Source organism: Equus caballus, chromosome 3 (assembly GCF_041296265.1).
Source record: "Equus caballus isolate H_3958 breed thoroughbred chromosome 3, TB-T2T, whole genome shotgun sequence".
Taxonomy (NCBI): domain Eukaryota; kingdom Metazoa; phylum Chordata; class Mammalia; order Perissodactyla; family Equidae; genus Equus; species Equus caballus.
The window spans coordinates 19,188,285-19,211,308 of record NC_091686.1 but is presented as its reverse complement, the minus strand read 5'-3'; the positions used below and the strand labels follow the sequence as shown (position 1 = coordinate 19,211,308).

Sequence of the window (23,024 nt, the reverse complement as noted above, 5' to 3'; positions counted from 1 at the left end):
GAGGAAGAACAAGGTGGCACACGCAATCATGAGGTCCTTCTACAGAGTTGGAAGGCTGGATTTCATGTCGTAAATAAATAAAGTCTGTTTTCCAAAATCTGAGATGTTGATGGTGAAAGCCTGGCATGAGAAAGTGTAAGGTTCTAAAAGTCCCAGCCATGGGACTTTTGAAACATGAAACAAACTGCCTATTCTTTTAGATTGAATATTAAATTACCTTTGGTGGGTTTAAAAAAATCTTTGAAAAACAACAGCAAATCTATGAATCAGATAGTAGGAGGAGTGGCGGCGGCAGTAGTAATAACAACAACAACAGTAACGATCAGCAGTAATCACCATCATTGCTGTCTTTTATATTTACAACCCTTTACAGTTTGCAGAGTTTTACATACGATCCCATCTAATTCTTGCCACATTTCTGTCAGGTAGGTAGGACCGCTGTGAAGAAGGTTCAGAGAGGTTAAGAGATTTGCACCAAGACCAGAACTTGCAGTCCAACAGTCCAAAAATTATTCTATGCTCCCTCATTATTTTCTCTATTCAAGTGTCAAAATCAATTTCTTTTAAGGTGAGCATGTCAGAAATACTGCTCCTCTCGTCTTCCTGAGGCTATAGGATGCGGTACAGACACTAAAAGGAAAAAAACAAGGAAGAGAGAGTGACAGAGACAGAGACACCCCACACAGAACAGGCTCTTCTCAACAGGCAGCAGTAATGAACAGAGGGAGAAGCATAAGCACAAAAGAGAAAGGACTATGGAATCTCAGGGGCCTGTTATGGGTTGAATTGTGTCCCATTCCCAAAAAAGATATGTTGAGGTCCTAACTCCCAGTACCTCAGAACGTGACCTTATTTGAAAACAAGGTTGTTGTGATGTAACTAGTTAAGGTAAGGTCACACTGCAGTAGGGTGGGCCCCTAATCCAACATGACTGGTGTCCTTATAAGAAAGCCACGTAAAGACAGAGACACCCGGGAGATCGCATGTGACGACAAAGGCAGAGGTTGGAGTTACGCAGCTACAAAGACAATAAATGCCAAAGATTGCCACTGAGCCACCGGAAGCCAGCGAGAGGCAAATAGGAATTCCCTACAGGTTTCGGAGGGAGCATGGACCTGTTGAACACCTTGATTTCGGACTTCTAGCCTCCAGAATTATAAGACAGTAAATTTTGTTGTTTTAAGTCACCTAATTTGTGGTACTTTGTTAAGGGAGCCCTAGGAATATAGGGCCTATGAGGATTTTTCCTTCTTGGACTCAAATGGAGCAACAGCAACTAGGATGTCTAAGAGTGAGAAAGAGGGAAGTTCATTTGTAATAACATGGATGGACCTTGAGGGAATTATGTTAAGTGAAATAAGCCAGCTAGAGAAGGATAATCTGTGTATGACTCCACTCCTATGAGGAATTTAAAATTATGGACTAAGAACAGTTTAGTGGATACCAGGGGAAAGGTGGGATGGGGGGTGGGCACAAAGGGTGAAGTGGTGTACCTACAACACGAATGACAAACATTAATGTACAACTGAAATTTCACAAGATTGTAACCTATCATTAACTCAATAAAAAAAAAAAGAGGGAAGCGTTCGAGGGGAAGAAGACAATTTATAAATTTACTGTACATATATATATATATATATATATATATTTTAAGCCGTTTTTTCCCCCTGCTTTTTCTCCCCCAATCCCCCCAGTACATAGTTGTATATTTTTAGTTGTGGGTCCTTCTAGTGTGGCATGTGGGATGCCACCTTAGCGTGGCCTGATGAGCAGTGCCATGTCCACGCCCAGGATCTGAACCAGCGAAACCCTGGGCCGCTGCAGTGGATCATGCAAACTTAACCACTTGGCCACGGGGCCGGCCCCTATATTTTTTAAGCCTTGATAAACCATTTATTTCCAGAACCACATCCACGTATATAATCACATTTCATTGCCAAACTCCCTCCAGGTATGTACACGTTCATATAGATATAATGTGTCCAAAATAAGGTGAATGAGTCTAATACACGTGTACACATATTTTCATTCACTTATTCAAGACACATTTTGTAATTCTTGGAATTGACTTTAGAGCCTGCCACATCCTCTTGCATATCTTCAATTGTGGAAAATTTTCATCCTCTGAGGTTGGCTTTTAATTTTGAAAATAGCCAAATGTCTTTGGGATCCAAGTCTTATGGATAAATGGCAGTTCCATGTTGGGACTGTTCCATGTTGTATTACCCATGTTGGGTAATACAGAAACAAAATTTAGCTTACAATATATTTTTAAATCCCTCTATGCCTCTGTCTCTCTTGACACTGTAAACAATGGCCAACAAATGCTGGATTCTTATTAAATGCCTTTTATTAATAATATCAATACTGTAAACACTCAAGCCTGGGCCAGTAGCAGATGATCAACAGAACTGCTGCCTTGGTCAACTGGCCATAGCGTTATGCTCCCAGGAAGGGAAGTTGCTCTTTAATTTCAGTCCTGGAAGGGCTCTCCCAAGCACTTTTTCAAAGTTTGCAGAGGAGTGTAATTATTACCTAGATCCCAGTCATTTTTATATAAACGTTCTTTTCATTTGCTCTTCACATGGAGCCTTCCATCTGTTAAAAGGAGCAGTGTCTGTGAAACAAGTTCTGGGAAGGAAACTAGGCCTGTTTACAACACCCATAGAGCAAAAGACACACCAAGTGCTGTCAAAATAACTTTCAGGATAAGACAAAACCAATGAAAGGAAGGAAAGTTTCTATTCAGTCTGTCCATTTACGTATAACTTGCCGTTTGTGCTGTGTCAGAGATTAAGTGTCATATCCTCCTCAAGTCCTGGTTCCCGGTTTACAGACAGGCACAAGGTGAACCTAGGACACACGCACTAAATCGTTTGGATGGACCACACATACCTGCTGTAATTAAAAAAGACTGACATCGTATGTAAACCATTTCCGTTTTTTTTTAGCCAGTGTTTACTTTCTCTCTCACCAAGAAGTAGGAGGGTAACCTCCAACTGCACAAAAGTTAGTGAAACCACTATTCGTAATGTTATTATGAAGAGGCTTCTGTCATCAGAGTCTAACACTGGACTCAAAGGGAGGAATTAAAAATCATTCCTGGGTGGAGGCCTGGGTTTGGCTCAACCTGACTCAGCCATCAATTAATAACTAATCCCAAAGTCTTTCCCCTAAAGATGCTTCCAGGTTTTGCTTATTTTTGAAGAAACGACCTGGTGTTAATTCTTCCTTACCATTTTGAATAAATAAATTCTAAAGCCTACTACTTATTTCCCACTAGACAGAGTCAAAAATAGATTATTCTTTTATCATCTAAAATTAGGGATTAGAAGGAAGAAAATCTATGCTCTGGCAATTATATTTTTACTAGTAAAAAGCAAAGAGAAAGTTTCAATACAAAATGCCGCCATACTTGTTCACTACAAACCCATGTGCAAAGTTTTCAAGTACTTCGCAGTTCTTCTAAGAAGTCACCTTTCTGTAAACTATGTAGAGGACTGCAATAGTAGTTATCTTGATAAATCTGGAACTATAGTTGACCCCAAATGACTCATTCTTTTTTTAAGATCATCAACTTTTGTTTTCTATTGTGTATACAGTTGATTCTTGTAATTCGTGGTAAAGTTGCCATGAACACTGAATTAGTGGATACTGAACTCTTGCTCCTAGGGGAAATACAAGTTTAGGTTTCTGACAGCCTCTGAGCACACTAAATCACTCATTTTTTCAATCTTTTATTTTCCTCTCTGTTCTTCACATTAGATAATCTCTATTGCTCTATCTTCAAATTCACTTATCCTTTCTTTCCTTGTCATCTCCATTTTCCATTTAATTCCATTCAGTGATTAAAAAAGAACCTTAGATATTGTAGTTTTTAATTCTAGAATTTCCATTTGGCTAGATTTTTTTGTTTCTACTTCTTTGTCGAAATTTCCTATTTTTTTTTTAATTAATTGCAGGCACGTTTTTCTTTTACTTCACTGAGGATAATTATACTAGCTGCTTTAAAATCCCTGCCTGATAATTCCAACATCAAGATTATCTTGGGGTTGGTCTCAGTTGTTTTTCTTTTCCATTTTCCTGGTTTTTCACATATCGAGTAATTTTGGATTGTATCCTGGGCATTATGAATGTTAAATTATGGAGACTCTGGATTCTGTTCTTCTCCAATGAGTGCTTTCTTTTTTCTTTTTCTTTTTTTAAAGCAGCCAATTAAATTATCTTGCTTGGTTCAGGGGTCAGCCAGAGATGTAGGTGGACAGAATTTGGGAATCCTCTCTGGTTCTTTCCTTTCCAGGATTCCTCCTCTCTCTCCTGCAGCTGTGATTTCCCCAGATTCAATCTTCTGGTTCCCCAGGCCAGAAAGACTGTGATTTCTCCACCAGAGCCCCTCATGCATTGCATGCCTCACCAAATAGACTTGTCTTTAGGCTAAGAGCCAAGAACACGGGAACTCGCTCTATACAGCACCTCTCCTCTAAGCATGGATTCCCCATGAGAATCTGCTGCTCCTGACCACTCTCTAGTGTCTTCAGGTAGCTGTTTACTATATTATGTTCAGTGTTTATAGTTGTTAGCTGAAGGAGGGCCAGTCTGGCGGGCTATTGCTCAGCCATTACTGCCTCAATTATTCTTTACCATCTCTGGAATGAATTTACGAATATGGACGTTCTAAACACTTACAATAGAATAAACAAATCACCTTGCAAAGACCTAACTTGGGAAGAGTGGGATAATTGGAACAATTTTCTCATTCTGCTGCTTAGCTCATCTTGTCTATGAGGAGGGCTATTCTTAACTCTGAGGCCAACAGAAAGTACAGGTAAACATACAACCTCTCCTGGATAGTCTTAGTAAATTTAATTTTCAGCAAGGGTAAGATAGAATGGGCTGAAAGGGGGTTCCTTCTGGCTTCTCCTATGCTTTAGGCTATACTTGGGAATGAGTTAACAAACAGATATGGTCATAAGGCCAAAACAAGGTTAAGCAGAGAAAACAAGTTCTTCTATAAGAAAGTACATGCAGTATTTACCTCCACTGGGGATATTGTGTTGAGTGCACAAAATTCTGGCTACTTGTGAATGGGAAAGAGGTAACAGTTACCTCGTTGAGTTGGGGATGGTGATGTCTTCCCTCTCTGATCCCAATCTTTCTCCTGATCTTCTAAACCTCTACCTTTTACTGGACTCTCTGTCTCCTTTTCAAGCTGGCAGAACCACAGGGGTCCCTGGCCGGCACATCTACAAGCAACAGAGAATTCACTGAAACCTAGGATTATCCTTTGGCGCTCTATAGCTTGAGAGATAGTGATTAGAAGGCGAAAAAGCCCCACAAAACTTCATCAACAAAGTGGCATTTTCATTTCAGCTGTTCCTGGGGGCAAAACAGAGTAGTGAAGAGAAATCCTAGATTGAAAGCTTTGTGCTTATCTCCGCTTCTCATTAAAATGCCCCTGATTATAATCACACCTACCATTACAAGATTTAACACACCTGGTCTCAAGGATGTACTAAGAAGAGGAATCATACATTCATATCATCCTAGTTCCTTTTCTTTATTCACTGAGTAAGCACAGTTTATAAATTTCAGTGAACGCAGACTAGAGATGGTTTTGAGAACAGGAGAGAGGTTTTTCATTCACATGGCTTTTTGGAAAGTGACAAGAATCTTCCATGGACACAAATTATTTTAGTACTGGTGAGACAAGCAGTCTTGCTTTCATTGGCTACACACAGATGTGAGAAATCTGGATAGACTGTCTTTCTATTTCTTCTCTCATTTTTACTAACCAGACATTTTGCTCTGCTTCACACACACACATACTCTCTCTCTGTCTCTCAGTAAGGGTATGTGCACCTACAGAGCTTGGTAGATTTATTTTAATAGTGTTATAACTCATATTTTTAAATACATTTTTATTTTGAAATAATTTTAGATTTACAGAAAAGTTACAAAGACAGTACAGAAAATTCCTGTTTATCCCTCACCCAGTTCCCTCTATTGTTAACAACCTACGTAATAATGATATATTTGTCAAGAGTTTTGTAGATCTTGACAATGGGTGAAAAACACTGACTCTTTCTTAGCTCCATTTTGTACAGCAGATTCTCAAAAGAGCAGTGTGTACCCTATAGCAATTTATTTAATTATCTGAATTATCAAGTTATGATCTGTATGTCCCCCACTCCCATCAAGGTCTTAGATAATAACTAGGGGATAACTAATGAGTCCATGCTTGTATAAAAATGGTGTCAGGAACTTGATACGGAAAAGTTCTAGCATGAACAATGCTCAGTGTCTGACAAAACAGTAACTCTTCTAATGGCTTCACTGACAGTTAAATACTGATGTGCCAGCTGCAGACGAGCATTGTGGATACCAGGAAGTGAATTATTAATGTAAACTCTCTCTATAAAGTCAACTGGGAATGAGTTTCCATTAAAATCAAGAAGAAAATTAATTTAGAGGTCACTCATCTTAGCACACAAGTGGATATACACTCTATTACTGTATTGGCCATACACTGGGGAGAAATCCAGCCAAACCCACTTGGAGAAGGAAGAAAGTTTAACTTATGCAAGAACTAAAATCTCATGGATTGAACTTCTAGCTAGAAAGGAAACATTTTACATGAAGCCCTTTAGTAATTCGATATGAAGAATTAAATAGTCATGAAGACAAGTCACTAAAGTTCAGGTGATAGAGGCAGGCTTCGTGTGTCCCAGCTTGCTCACCTTGGACCTCTCCCTCTGTGGAGAACTCCAGGACTCGGAGTCTCAATCTATGAACTTGTGCTCTTGTTTGTCTGCAGCAGTTAGTGTGTAGTTTCCCTAATATGTTACAGAGGAAATAGAGACTCTGACTGAAGATGCAAACAATACAATTTTCCTGTTACAAGATCCCTGCTTATCAATTCATCTGCATGAGTTCATCCAGGGAACAAGTTTGAGGTCTGCCTTGGTGAAAGGAAGACTGATCAACAGACAAAAAACAAAGAGGCAGGGAAGTTGCAAGTGGTTAGAGACTGACTTACTTCAGTAGCTTTCTGACTGAGTCCCCGAAGCAGCAGCACAATCACATGGACGGCAGCTCTGCGCACTTGAACTTCAGGGTCAGTTTTAGCCAGGGCAATCAGGCAAGCTGTCACCTAGGAGGGTGAGGGAAGAAGAAGTCAATAAAAATCAGGATTGCACAATTACCTAAAGCCTTTCAACTGTGTTCCACTTTCAGGAACGTTTATCAGGAACAATCTGGCTTTGAGAGGGGTGGACAGTTTCCTCATTCTCAACAAAGAGGGAGAGATCTAGTGGTAGAGATCTTGACTCAGTCTGGCTTTTCTGGAAGAGGAATTCTGGAAATCTGGTTTGGAATTCAGGAGGGAGTTTAGGGTGTGGGAAAGAATACGTATGTATAATAAAGGTAGGGTCAAATGCGAGTATTTCCTCAAAAGTGGGAAGAATTGTTACTTGCCCCACTTTGGGGACATTAAATCAAAAGAAGAAAAGATAGTTCAAAACACAGCATCTTCTAGGGACTGAGGACGATGGAGATTTAGTGAAGCAGGCTTCAGAGTTCAAGGCCCAGCATGAATACAAATATGCCATCGATGAAAGTTTCAGCCCAGGGATAGAGAAATACGTAAATATCCTAACTGATCTTCTTCAGCATGTCCAGATGTCCCAGTCCTACAGATCCAGTGTACACCTCATGTGAGTCACCAGGGGCCAATTTCAGAGACTCTCTGCCTAGGCCTCTTCATTTATGGAATAGGTCTTTCAGTGCTCATTTACTTTAAAAGACAGCTCTATAACAGACAAGACTAGAAATTACTTGCAAGATGTGGTGCTAGATATACACCTAATAATTATATGTTATAAAATAAGACAGTTTTCATACTCTGACCAGTCACCCTGGCCTCACCCTACTCCTAGTAGGCACAAAAATACTCTAAAATCTCAATAAAGAGATACTGCTAAAAATAACAACATCAACAAACCTTTCTGAAGCATTCAGGCAAGATTTAAAAAGAAAAAACAAAAATTTTGAAAGTGTGACCAATGGCGGCAACAATCTGAAGGTAAGAATTAATTATTCAATTGGTCTGTCACATACTTTGCTATTTGATTTACTGGGTGAGTGTATTTCTTGGCCAACCAGGGAGGGATTTCTAACCATGATAAGAAAATAGCCAGACTGTGTGTTTGGAAACATGTACAAATACGTACTATGTTTAAAGAATGGTTTAAAAAAAAAGAATACAGGCACAAATGAGGAAATAGACTTGTGCAGAAATTTTAACTACGCAGGTTGTATTTTTCACAGTTTTCAAACAGTTGGGCATAGTTCAAAGTGTCTAATTAATCAGTGACGGCAGAGAGACTTTTTCTTAAATCTAATTGCATCTGTGATGCACTGGCATTTACTCAAGTTGTACATCTATTAGACAAACTTGCAGCTTGAAAGTGAAGGGAAATCCCAGAAAAGCTCAACTCGTTGGGGGCTGTTTTTCAATAAGACCCAGCAAGCTGCATCTGCTTTTGACCTGGGACAACTTGTCCCAAGACCATCAGTGGCTTCCATGCCTCTGGCATTAATGATAGAAGCCATTCAGTCCTAGGAGGAATTCCTTGGGCGACCTCCAAACGGGCAACAATATAATAGCTACCTCCACTTGCAGGCTAAGTATTTACAAGGTAAGAGCTGAAATCAGAGAAACAAGTTAGAGCTAGGTCTGAGTCCTTCTTGACACATGAAAGTTTAGCTTATTGAGTCTGATAACTAAAGTATGAAAGCCAGTCCAGGGCCATGTAATGTGCAGACGCTCCCAAGCCTTTTGCCTGCTTCCCTCTAGGTTCAGTATGAGGCCCACATTTCCACATTCGGCTGACCAAGGCTTCCTGGCCTAGAACCCTGCTAGCGTCCAGCTTTGCCACCTCTGTTCTGCCTCACTGTGCTGAGCGGGCCGTGCTTCTGTGTCAGCTCTCAGTGTAAGGCCAATTCTGACTGTTGGGCATTTATTCCACAATTGGGATAGGCAGATGCATCCTGGCTGGAAAAGGGCTTCTCCTGCAAGGCCAGTTCTTGAATCCCTGTGCCACCCTGAAGGTATGACTGAGAGAGAAGCTGGTTATCACAAGCCTTGCTGAGATCAGCTAGAATGGCCTCCTGCTTGCTACAGGCTGTTAGTGACTTAGGCACCAGACTGTACCAAGCCCATGTGCAATCAGCCATCGAGGCAAGCAAGAAGAGGCCATTGAACAGTGTTCAGGAACCTTCCTCAACACCTCGTCACAGGACCAAATCCTATGAGATGTATAATGGTTGGTTATACAAAATGTTTTTAAAGCATCAGAATTTTAATATGGTCCTTGCAAATATCATTACAGATAAGAACAGCCTTCTTCTGTCCAGGTCAAGCTCCCATAACCAACTTGGAATGTTGCCCTTCTGCAGGCCAGTGGAACAGACCCTGTGTCAAACACTAGAAGTAGGAGGATGCATGGCCACCCTCTTCTATCTGTCCAGTCTGAACAACTCCCTCCCATGACTGGTCTCTCTCACCTCTAACCCCAAGGACATACTGGACACATTGCCGTCCAGCCCTAAAAGACTTGGTGAAAAGACAGATAGATGATGTAAGGTCTTTACTAATTTATGAATTGGTGTAATATTTCTATTCTGTTTCTAAATCCTCCCAGAGGACAGAAACCTATTCTATGTGAGCTTCATATTGCCTGCCCTAGAGGTGAATGTTCCTAGTCTAATAAATCATACTATGGAAGACTTTTTCTTCATTGGCTGAATTATGTAAATCCTATCTACTTCTGAAAGCCATATGGAGAAAAAGACAATGATTGCTTTGGAAACACGAAAGGGCAGTTTAAGCAATTTAACACTTGATAGGAGCCAACAGAAATAAGGAAAAACATCACTCCCCAAACAGCTGGCACACACCAAGCATAATCAGAACTATAAAAATAAAGATAACACAAACGGCAAGATTACCAAAAGCCAACTTTGGAAAATTCCAGAAGAGAGGTACTAGAGTTGAGGTATGTATAAAGAAAGCATGACTTCCACTTTCCAACTGCATCGCCATCCCTTTTCCTAAAGCTTCCTTTGTTAAAATTCAGTCAGTCTCCTAACTTGCCTGAAACTAGACCATCTGTCCTTGCATTTTGTAAACTAAGAAACCTTAACAGCAGAGACAGTGTGGCCTCTAATTCACACGTGCTCAGTTTGCTCCCTTAACCTGCCATGAAAGAGAACCATGGCAGCTACTTTAGCTTCCTTGAGGTTTCCCAGGACATCCACCCAAATCCTCCTCACAGGTGTCCATGTACCCTCCAACTGAATGAACACTGTCACTTAGGAAACTGCACTGATTGTGGCAAAAGTAGTCATCAATTCAGATCATTCAATGGGATCGGAAGTGACAGCTTTGCATCAGACCTAAAAGCCCAGGTTCCTGGAATTCTGTGCTCCCCATTCAAAGTGGGTTGCTCCTGTACATGTCACCTGGGGCATATCTTATTTGCTTACTGAGGAGGGCCTTTCACTGTGGTTCACTTAAATCATATTTACTTCTCATAGAGAGCGATAAAGATGAAAGAGCCTATTAAGATTTGGTTTCAAGCAACTTAGCTCTTGATAAGAACAGGAGAAACTGGGAAAAACAATAATGCTCTCCAAATAGGTTAAATCTTGACATGAACAGAGAGGAGAAACCTGAATTCCCAGTACAGAGACTGTGGAAGGGTCGGTCCTATTCTTCATATTCCTTCTCTACCAGCAAGCACTGTCACAGCACAGTGCCCATACCTGGACCACTCAGACAGTGAGACAGCTTTCTTCAGATGTCCAAGAGCTACAGCTCTGACTCCCAGATAAGATCACGTTAGAAGAGCCTGTGGTGGCTAGTTTGTTCAATTCTATATCAAAACAGATTATGCGTCTCTTCTTGGTTCCTTCTTCCTCAGAATACATGGGGGCTAAATATTTTTGAGACTACAAAAGCTTCTATGGGACACTGAAAGAACTATCACAAAAGAAGACACAATAATCTTTTAAAATAAGTTAGATCATTTCACTCCTCTGCTTTGTCTTACAAGGCCCCACTTGGACTGCCACCACCTCTCTGACGCCAACTCCTATGAGTCCTTCCCTTACTCTCTTCACTCAAGCCACACTGGCCTTGCTGTTGGCATGTCAAGCATGCACCTGCCTCAGGGCCTCTGTACGTGTTGCTCCCTCTCCCTAGAATGCTCTCCCCAGGTATCTGCCTGGATCAACTCTTTTTTCCTTCAGATCTTTGCTCAAATGTCACTCATCAGTGAAGCTTTTCTTGTTCATCCAAGTTCACATACAATAACAAGCTCCCTCTGTGCCCCTTATCTTACTAGACTTATCTCTTAGCACTTACTCCATCAAACACATATATGTTTACTTGGTTGCTTGTTTGTTACCTGACTCTCCTCTCTAGAATGTCAGCTCCATGAGGGCTGGCACTTTGTTGTGTTCAGAGCTGGATCCCCACCACCTAGTACATGGCTTGGTTGCAGTCCCATAACTGGCACAGAGTAAGTGCTCAATAAATATTTTTCAAATGAATGAACAAATGAGTGAAGAACTATGTAAGAGCCATACCAAATATCCCACTTTTCCCATGCAAATGGACAAGAGCAGTCTGACCCTGGGAGGACTCAGTGGCTGAAATACTAAGACTGTCAGGTGTCCAGTCATGTTCAAACCTGTAGTCCACTCAAGGCAGCTGACTTGGCACTAATGACACAGCAAGCATGGGATGCTACTACATAAGAAGGAACATCTGAAAAGAAGAGACAAATTATGTGGGGTGGAAACACCTGGCTTTTCAAACCAGAGGCAATATACTGCCTTCTGAAGTTTCATTGCCAAAAGCAAGTGTTATTAAGATGGAGCTACATGACCCTTCCTGTCCATAGCTTTTCTCATATGGCAATCCTCTTCCTTTTCAAGGGCACAAAAGCAATCTTATAAATGAACTGAAAACATTTATTGAGAGACAATATAGAGGAGTGGTTAAGAGCATGGATTCAGGAACCTACTGCCCGCATTCAAATCCTAGTCTTGCCACTTCCCATCTGTATGACCTTGGCAACTTATTTAATTTCTCTGTGCCTCAGTTTCCTCTGTGGGAACTGGATCAGTTAACACATGTAAGGTACTCAGGAGAGTATTAAGTGCTTGCTATTCTTACTATCTTTAAAACATGTAGGAACTAGTCTTTCCAAATAAGCCTTACCTTCCTCTTCCTTTAATATTAGTCAATAGACACTCACTAAGTCTCCACTGTATGCCAAGCACTGCTATAGGTGCTAGGGGTGTGTAAAAGTGAAAAAAGACTGGTTCTGCTCTTTCTGGGCTCACAATTTATTAACGTTGATAAACACTCCTGGGATTGATGTTACAGAGTGTCCAGGACCCTAGAAGTGGGGCAGGGTCACTGGACTAGGCATTTTCCAGACAGGTGTCCCCACAACAGCAGCTCCTCACATCAATTTTTAAGGCTGAAACAAAAGGAAGGGCTCTATGTCTGTGTTAGCACCCACAGTAAGCAGACAGCCTATCACCTATTCATACTTCATTTCTGAAGGCTTAATAAGCAATGCTCAATTCTTGCTGTGAGCCAGGAAGTCGTAAAGCTAACGAGGCCCTTCGTGATGCGGCCCCTGCCTGCCTCTCTTGCCTCAGCTCTGCTTCCCACTAACCTCTTACCCCCACCCCTTTACTCTAGCCTTTTGGATTTTCCTATAGTTCTTAAAACATCTCAGGCTGTCGCACACCACAGTGCCTTTGCACAAGGTGCTCCCTCTACTTAAATGCTCACCTGTGCTTTCTTGGGCTACCTAACTTTACGCTGCCAGATTCAGCAACAAGGATCTCTTCCTCCAGCACATCTTTGTCAACACCCAAACCTGATTGGGGTAACCCTAAAATGTGCACCCACAGCACCTATCACAATGGACTGTAACTCTAAGCACTGACGTCTGTGTCTTCCACAGGTTACCCATGCCCAGAAGGCAAGGTGGTATCTTATAGGGTTTTGTATTCCTGGCCTCTAACCAAGGGGCCTGGCACATTGCAGATGTCTGATAAATGGACGACTTGGGACATTTGAAGGACGTTGGTTACCCCTGTTCTTCCTATTTCCTTGCTTCTCATCCTCATCACTGTCATCATCAGCCCCCTTCAAATGACCAAAATGCTCCTTAAAGAAAAATCTTAATATAGAAAACTAAAATTTCCTTACTCAAATGTTACCTTCTCAGCGAGGCTCACCTTGAATACCCTATTCAGACTGCAACCTCCCCTCCACCTAACATCACAATCCTCATCACCCTTATCCTCCTCTAATTTTTCTTATTTTCCACAGCACCCATCACTGTCTAACGTACTATATAATTTAATATGTATATCAGTTATTGTCTGATAACTACCTCTCACTAGAATATAAGTTCCATGATGATGGGAATCATTATCTGTTTGGGAGAGTGTTATGTTTTAGGTGTCCGGAATGCTGCTTGGCATATAGCGGGCTCTCAATAACAACTGTTGAATAAATCATTATGTTACACATATATATCATTGCTAGATCCTTGTAACAATCCTGCATTTCAGGCATTTTAATTCCATTTTCTAGGTCAGGAAACTGAGCTCAGAGTCTAAGTCATCTGCTCAAGTGAACACAGGTAAGCAGGTGGTGTAGCTGGCCCTCATTTATTCCCATCCCCATGTGTGCTTGGAAATTTGGTTCCCTTTCAATAGGTCAGGTGGGTCTCTGTAAAGATGACACTTCTCGAATGTTACAAAACCTACTTTAGCTCAGTCTTTCTAATTAACCAAACTAAGAAATTTCTGCAATACTTTCACAAGAAAATTATAAGCCACCAGCATGCTACAGAAAAGAAGAACCTAGGAACTCAAAAAGAAATATGGTGTCCGTTTCTGAGTTCAGAGAAGATCATGATGTTCAGGCATAGTTTGGTTTCATTGGTTTTGGAAAATGTAAGAGATCCTGTCAAATCTGAGCTGATCCACTTGGAGATCTGCGGGAAAATTTTTATTCGGTTCATGGCTATGTTTAAAAAAAACTTATGATGCTTACACAACTCTGTGAATATGCTAAAAACCATTGAATTGTACCCTTTAAATGGGTGAATTGTATGGTATATGAATTCTATCTCAATAAAGCTGTTATCAAAAATAATATTTCAGTTGGTTCAGATCATGGTCCAAGAATTCGTTTCAGTTCATGGCTTATGGTTCAGTTTGGGTTAAGTCACATGGAGACCAAGTAAGCAGAGAAAAAAATGTGGGAACAATTTCCATATTTGACCCAGAGAAGTTGTAACAGGCTGGAATCTCAAGACAACATAACCAAATAGACCTGCCAAGGCCCTCCCTTAAGTATTATAAGTTAATATTACTAAAGAATGAGATTTGCTAAGTGTCATCCCAAACAACCCCAAATCAGGTGCCTAATGATTCATGTATATTAGAGCACTTAAAGGTTTTAAGTCAGTGCTAATCACTGTTTCCAAGTTACTAAAAACAGACAGAAAAAGCTGGGGATAGGGGTGTGCCTAGTGACTCCCCAAGGAAGAGTTAAAGGGGGGGAATCGACTGATGTATAACTTTCCTAAAAATCCTAAGTCGGAATTTAATGACACGAGTAGTCTTTATAATCATGAAAACAAAGCATATAAAGCTCAAGAATGAGGAAATACCATAAATTCAAGTGTATGTATACATCCGTGAGTGCTTATTCATATTGATAAGACACAACACCAGAGACTGAAGGAAATTCCTCCTTGGTAGGTACTTCTTAGATCTAACGTTCAACATGGTCAGCCCTAGGACACGGAGTACTGTAAAAGAAGCCGGTATTACAGTTTTCTAAGTTTTTGTTCTTATGAAGTTATGTGCTCTCTATGAGAAATCTGGCCGCTTATAAATAAAAAGGTAATATAAACTGTACTTTATTTATTTACATAGTTGTAATTTAAAAGCCATCTTCTTCCAAAAAGGATTAAAGATAGTCAAGTACATTGGAAGCAAAAAGACTTCTGGCCACGTATTAACTAGTCTTTTTCTGCCCATCATCATCTTTCAATAGCAGAGGGCCTAGCACATAGTAGGTGCTCAAGATATACATTAATATATTGATGACTAAATAAACACAAGAGCAAAGATAAAATTTAAGAGGCTAGAGGAAGATATTCATAGAGCACAAGAGCAAGATGTACCTTTCTCTAAATCTTAACCTCTAGCACCAGGAGGAGCGTCCAGTGTCAACAACTTATACGGCTATTACTTTGGCTGCTCATTCATCCTTTACCTATTATGTACCAGGAATTGGGTATAAAGTGGTGAACAAAACATGGAACTTAATCAGTCTTTTCTGGTAAACGACCCTGTCCCCCTGAACACAGGGCACCTCTGACCAAAGAATGCCAATTAGAGTACTTGCCTGAGATTTTTCTGTGAACAGAGATGAGACTCACAGATGGCCCAGAGACCCAGGATAAAGTTCCATCTGCCCTTCCTCAAGGTTTCCTCAATTCTGTTAGCTACCTCGGAATCTTTATAATAAATCCTCTTTGATTGCCTATGGTAGGTTAAGATGACTTCCTGTCACTTGCAATTAAAAAATTCTTACTAATGTAACTTTCAATATACATATGAGACTAATGAGGGTGAGGGAGGTTAAATGACTTACCTGATCTAGAAAAAGAACACAGGTCTCCTGACTCCCAACTAGGAGCTATATCATAGGGCCAGGTAAAAACAAGCTTTAGAGAAAGGAATCAACATGTGGTACCTCATGAACCACGGAGCCCAGCAGAAAGTCCAGCCTCTGGCACAGTTCTCCAAGGTTAGATAAGCTGCTGGCCCTGTGAGCACTATCTGGATCTCTCACTCCTCTCAGGAAGGTGTGGATCAAAGGTTCTCGGTACTTTGAGACCATGTCCCCTATAGAGAAAGGGAAGAGATCAAAATCTTTTAAAACAAATCTTCAAGTTCTTAAAGAGGGAATAATGATATTATCGTCGTAGATTGTATGGTGTTTTATATTTTTCAAAGTACTTGCATAACTGTTAAAAATCATGCTCTGGAAGAATATTTAATGTCAGGCAGGAAGAAGACTAATAATTGACCATTAGACTGCATGACAATGAGGTCATTGTTGACCTTGACAAGAATAGTTTCGATGGACTGGTAGGCATGAGAGCATGACAGAAGTGGGTTTAAGAGAGAATGGGAGAACAATTGGAGACAGAAAGATCACTTAAGGAGATTTTCTGCAAAGCAGATCAAAGAAATGGGGTGGTAGCTGGTCAAGGAAGTGGAGTCAAGAGAAGCTTCTGTTTCATTTAAAGAGAGGAGAAATAGCAAGCAAAGACATTCAGAATTGATATTTTATATATGGAAACTTCTTCCTTCACAGGTCTATCAAGAACTAAAGCTGTTTGTGCTTGATCTTGGTTCTGAGGCCCTAGTTCCAGAACTCAAGTATAACACTCCACCCTAAGGCTACAGGATATCTATATGGAGACAAAATGTTTCTGAAGCATCTGTTTAAAGTACAAAATGACAACCTACATAGAAAAATCACCAACCTGTCCTATCAGGCCCAGCTCAAACGCCACCGCCTTTGTGAAACCTTCCTCAGTATCCACAGTCAGCCTTAATTAGCCCTCCTTGGATGTCTTACAGTACTTTGTATTGAAGTCACTTTGGCTTAAATCACATTGGTCACTAATGCCTTGATTCCTACATGTTTTCAGCCTATATCTATTTCTCCCATTAGACTATAAATTTCTTGAGGGTAGAATTTTGACTGCTTCATCACTGTTCCCATCAGTTCTTAGTAATCTTTGTACATACTAGGTACTCAACAAATGCTAATCTTGAGTTGAATTCATGAGTTTACTCAACAAAAAAAAACTATATGCTAGTTATCATGCTAATATTCTAGGGATACAAAAATTGATAAAACATAATCTCTACACTCAAGTCAAAGTTTAAGGGGTGGGTATAAACAGATAAATACCAACAATTACAGTACTGTGTGGTTAATGCCGTCATAGTGTCAAGCAGAGGTTGCTTAGAGCATAGTTTCACTAATCTCAGTCACTCGGAAGGGAGAGGAGGAAGTTTTTTTGTTTTTCTTTTTGTTTTCCCTCAAGGCCGGGAACACAATGTACTTTCCATACAATGTAAGAAAAAGATGGAGTAATTTCTCTAAAATGCTCCCAGTTCCTAATACCCTCACGCAGTCATGAGACTCATCTCCTGCCCATTTAACAACAACATACATTGCAGAGATTGAATCAATCACTTAGCCATAGCCCGTTTTCAGAATCGAGAAGAAGAGGCTTTGTACCTATTTTTAGACCTAGTATTTGCATTTGTGAATATCAATTCTAGAGAGGCTGTCAGATATATGACAAGGATATCTGCATAAAGATTTTACTGCAGAATTGTAATAGTGAAAAATGAGAAGAAATAAATTAAATATTCATTAATACGGAAATGGTTAAATAACCATACATACTATGGAATACTACTATGTTAAAAGAAACATGACAGAATTATGTGCACCAATATGGAAAGGTCACCTTAAGATACCATTCAGTGAAAGGAACTAACAGAACCAGTATCTTTCCATTTACGTATATAAAGATGCACATACAACTTCTCTCACTATTAACATACCAAACTTACAGACTTAAATATGTATATTAAATATACAAATGCATAGAAAAAAAGAAAGGATATACTAAAATAGAGGGCTTAAATAGCTTGTCCAAAGAGTAAATACAACCATGATCAAACTTAAGTAGCCTGATACTTAACTCCTATGACATATTGCATTTAAGATATTTCCAACTAAGAGGAAAACATACTTTTCTGCTTGCGTTATAGTACTTTCCCTTTCTGGAGTTAGGAAGGAGCTCGCTCATTCTGCAGTGTGAGATGTGGATCCAGAGTTAAGAGATATGTGTTCTAGTTTTGGTCCTGCTGCCAACTAGCAGTGTGACTTTGGGCAACTAGCTTCACCTCTTTGGACCAAGTGAATATGAGCCAATTAGAGAGATGATCTCTCTGGCCTCTTCCAGTTGTAAGAGTCTGAGTTGATGAGTCACCTTTAGTTTAGTCATTGGGGGAAGGAGATTCAGGAGGGTGGGAAAGGAAGAAAAGGCACACATTCATGAACCCTGGAGTGGGAGGCTGTCGTGGTTAAAGGAATGAAGATCCCTTGTGGGGAAGGAAGTAACAAAGAAATGAAAAGATTGGAAATCCATAAGGAAGGGGAATTGCAGCTTGAAAAGGTAAGAGCAGATGACAAAAAGTTAATGTTTACTAACGTAGGGACTTAAAGTTAAAAATAAATAGTAAAGGAAAGGTACTATGTGCGAGGTACTATGGATCATAAATAAGACATAGTCCCTTCCTTCATGGCATTCAAAGCCTAATGGAGAAGAGGAAAAAAACTGACCAAGCAACAACAATGGAGTGAGATGTGGCCAAAATAAGAAAGAGACTTTTATGAGTAATGTTTTGATTTGGATCCTATTTCTATTAACAACAGCTCCAGAATTCTTAGTCATCCAGACTAAAAAGTCTGGCATTCTTTTTTGATTTCTCCTTGTTACCCTTCAATCAGTCAGTTCATTTATTGTTATTCAGTCCTCATTTACTTCCCTATAGGATTTGAGGCAACTGACAATAAATAATATTGAAATTGAAATAACTATTTTTTAAAAGCTCTATAGTAAGTGAGGGAGTATAGACATCATACGCTAAAGGGGGTTAGTACAAATGAACCCAAAATTTAACTTAGCAATTCCTGGTAGCTAAGGCAAAAAAGGAAACAGAAAACATAGTTCTCATCATCCAATGAAAGAAGGAATATCAATCCATTGGGAGAGAAAAACTTTAGGAAGAACACCAAGAGGTCTCTTATTCATTCATCCAGCAAATCCTTATTGAGTGCCTATCATATTCCAACTGTGTTCTCAGTACTGGAGATAATATAGCACGAACAAGAAAGCAAAGTTCCCATCTTCATGAAGCCTACTTCCAGGGGGAGAGAAAGACAACAAACAGTAAATAAATCTTCCAGCAGCAATAAGGGCTTTTAAGAAAAATAAGGAAGGTGGGGTATTGTGTGTGGGGGGGTGTTTCAGAGCCAGGGGTGAGGGCTCAGGGAAAAGCTCTCAGAGGAGAAGACCTGAAGGAACAAGTCATGTGAAGACCTGGGGGAAAAGTGAAGAGCAGAATGGTCAAAAGAAATTTTATATTCAATGTAGAAATCATATGGCTGTTTCTTATACTGACCCACCATAAAAGTCAAGGGCGTACCATTACATTAACAAAACCACAATTTAATATTCCATTTGCATACATTCCTGCCCTGCCTGAGCTTCATGACTACCTTCAAAATGAGTGTCCATTTAACTACATGCTCCACCAACCCCATCCTCAACTGCAACAAAGAACCAAGCGGAGCCAGTGGAAGCATGCATCTCAAGAACCCTGCACTGTACCCAGTCAGCTAGCCCTGGGTCCACTTGCTACCTTGTTTTCCAGGTTATTGGACTGGAAGAGCTGGAACACTCACTGCATCCACTCTGTATTTCTCAAAGTGCCCTGCCATCATGTTCTCCGAAACCTAATCTCCCTTAGACCTCATGTACACAGTCTATACTTGTCACACTCTTGCTCAAACTTGGTTTTCTTGAGGGATTTACAGCCCTGCCCACATTTCCTGGGGACTCTGCTGGCCTCTAACTAATCCTCCCTTCTCCTAGCTCCTACTATGCCATGTGGCTGGTTTCTCGAGACTGTACTGGATCCTAGTCTCCAGGCTGCAGGTCAGCCCTGACCAGGTTTCTATGTAGAACAAAACGAATGCATGTAGTCAGAGAATATAGATTCCAGGGCTGCAATCTGATACAGGTATAGAACTTAAATATCTTACATAAAGGGTTCTTAATTTGAGCTTTAGGGATCCCAATAAGTCAAATTTTGTTCTATACATTTCATTGGCATTCTCCCATTCTTCCTTGCAAATAGCACTCTAATTTTTTTTCAAATATCCACCTTAACCCCAGTACCAACCATCACCCATGTGATTCAGGCTAAGGTCTTCATTGGTCTAAGCGAATTGTGGTGGATATATCTCTTTGCCTTAATTGGTTTAGGCATGGGCATGTGATAGAATTCTGGACAATGAGGTGTGAAAGAAAATCTGCTAGAAGACTCTAAGAAGACTTTTTGCCTCTGGCTACGACAGGGAAATGACACCTTAGAGTTGACGCAGCCAACTTGCAACCATGAGGGACCAGAGGATGAGGCCAATAAACTGTGGTTGGCAAAGATGAAAAGAATTTGGGTCTCAAATGATGCCATGAAGCTAAAGAATTAACCAGTCTTGGACTTTTTATTATGTGCAGTGACTCATTCCTTATTGTTTAAGGCAGTTAAGTTGGGAATTTCTGCTATCTGCAGCCAAAAGCATTCTGACATAATACGAAAACCGGAACACTCTTTAAAATTGTACAGCACTTCTATGTCAGTTTTATGTCTATAAGTACAAAGTCAGAAAAGTTATATTCATCAAAACAAAGGAATTTAAGACAGTGTATGTTTTTAAAAGGATTCAAAAGTCAACCTTATAACTAAAATATACCAAAAGAAAAAAGTAAACCCAATAATTTTCTTTCTTCTAATTACAATTTTAATTGGGACAATAGCCTGGTATACAGTATGACTCTTATAATATCAGCATATATATATAACTTTCCCAAAGAGCTAAGTCATCTTTATACATCCGCCAACGTATTAAAAAAAAAAACGGTGAGTAACTATTTACAGTAATAGCTCATGTGAAGCGGTTATATGCTGAGTATATTTCACAACTATTGACTAACCCACTTCATTATGAACTAAAACCTCGGGCTCTGAGACACCCACTACTATTTCTTAGTTTCTAATTAAGCAACAAAACCTCAATTATCCCATCCATGAGGGGTTTTGTTTTTTTGGTGTTTTGTGTGTGTGTGTATTTTTCTTTATCCAAATGAGATGCTGTTATTGCTTCAGTTGAAACTTCTTTGAGCCACAAGATTCCAAGATCCTAATTCACCTTTTGTCTGAAAGATAGCGCATACTTACCACCTGACAAAGGCAAAAGTTCATAACCATCCTGTTAACTTGTCCTCTTAAAAATCTGCATATTATATGGCTTTTACAAAAAGATGATATTGATTTCTGAATTCCCTCATCCCCATTTTCAGAAAGTACTCACCACAGACTGAAATATTTAGACTAATATTCGTGGAACTGAAGTCAGAGAGACCACCGTCTTTTCCTCAGGCATTTCTAAACAGCTTCAGGGAAATGAACACAATAAATCCAAGCCCATTTTCAGAAACTTACTCAAGTGGATTCTAGTCAATGGGGTTTATCTTAGTTCCGCTCTAACGTCTTTTACTTTGTGCAATGATAATGACAACACCTGGCTATTTGCATCTCCATATTCTTCTCAGGAAGTCAGCAATAACCAACCTTATTGAGAAGCAAACAGCTGTGTGTTCAAGGAAACAAGGGAAGGATCTAGATTTGTTTGAACAAACTGGATAAAAACGAGTTGCTTTTAGAAGGTGAAAAATCAAGTGCAGAGTGAAAAGAGAGAGCTGAAAAATTTTTAACCCGCCTATGACTTGCTTGTATCAATTATCACATATGTGAAAAGATTCTTTTAACAAATTAGGATTTAGAGGATTTTTATTAACCTTTCCAATGGTACTTTGACATCTACATTGATAGATTCATTTATGCATATCAGAGCCCATGTTTTTCCATCAAGGGTATGAGATGACTTGCAACAAGAGACACGTATGTAGTGGAAGGGTGCTGAATTAACACAATAAACTTTGGAGTCAGGGGACCTGCTGATTTCAAGGGTTCAACCATTCCCCTAGTTCTCACTAGAAACAGCTTATAAAAGTGAAATCAAGAAAAAGGAAGTGAGAAAGAAAATTCTACCCTTGGCCAAATCCTTATACCATCCTTTCAAAGCTCCATTATTAATGTCTGGAGGGCTCTCTATTCCTTCTTTCCTCCCACCCTTCCCTTTTTTTTTCGGAGACGCAGAACTGAACACAGATAAAACTATTCCTGACTACCCTCTTCTACCTACTAACAGGAAGTAACTAAGAAATATCCTATCCTACTGGTTAAGGTGCTCCTGGGTAAAACCAATTATATTTTCCACAGATTGAATGATCACTTACAGCCAGCACTCCTCTGTAATCAGAAATTTACATACATTCTAAGTAATGTTTTAGTCCAATGTTTCTCAAACACAAACATAGGCACTGAAATTGTGCAGTGCAACTTGATTATAATGTGGATCCAGGTGATTAAGAATTATCATTGAAATGAAAACACATTTAAAAAATTCTTTTAGAGAATTCACAGACCCTTGAAATATATCAGAATTTAATCTCCAGATTCCAGTTTGAGAAATGCCCTTCTACCTAGCCAATTCAATGAAAATATTTAATGTGTACCACTATGCGCAAGGGACTCCGTGAGGCACTAGAGGTTCAGAGATGAAGGAATTTTTTTTTTTATTGAGTTAATGATAGGTTACAATCTTGTGAAATTTCAGTTGTACATTAATGTTTGTCATTCGTGTTGTAGGTGCACCACTTCACCCTTTGTGCCCACCCCCCAACCCACCTTTCCCCTGGTATCCACTAAACTGTTCTCTTAGTCCACATTTTTAAATTCCTCATAGGAGTGGAGTCATACACAGATTATCCTTCTCTAGCTGGCTTATTTCACTTAACATAATTCCCTCAAGGTCCATCCATGTTATTGCAAATGGAATGATTTTGTTCTGTTTTGCAGCTGAGTCGTATTCCATTGTATATATGTACCACATCTTCTTTATCCATTCATCA

The 23,024-nt window shown here is 39.8% G+C and overlaps 1 protein-coding gene across 2 annotated transcripts in view; it reads right to left on the bottom strand.

Annotated features, from left to right (window-relative positions):
* Positions 1–23,024, bottom strand: part of TANGO6 (transport and golgi organization 6 homolog) — a 192,486-nt gene that overhangs the window by 21,794 nt on the left and 147,668 nt on the right. Inside the window, exons 16-17 of one of the 2 annotated variants that reach the window (XM_001497049.7) lie at positions 15,866–16,017; positions 7,037–7,150 (exon numbers count right to left, since the gene is read on the bottom strand). In XM_001497049.7, the coding sequence (XP_001497099.3) occupies positions 7,037–7,150; positions 15,866–16,017 (266 nt within the window). The remainder of the gene's footprint in view (positions 1–7,036; positions 7,151–15,865; positions 16,018–23,024) is intronic. The other variant, XR_011437367.1, reaches the window with a different exon arrangement.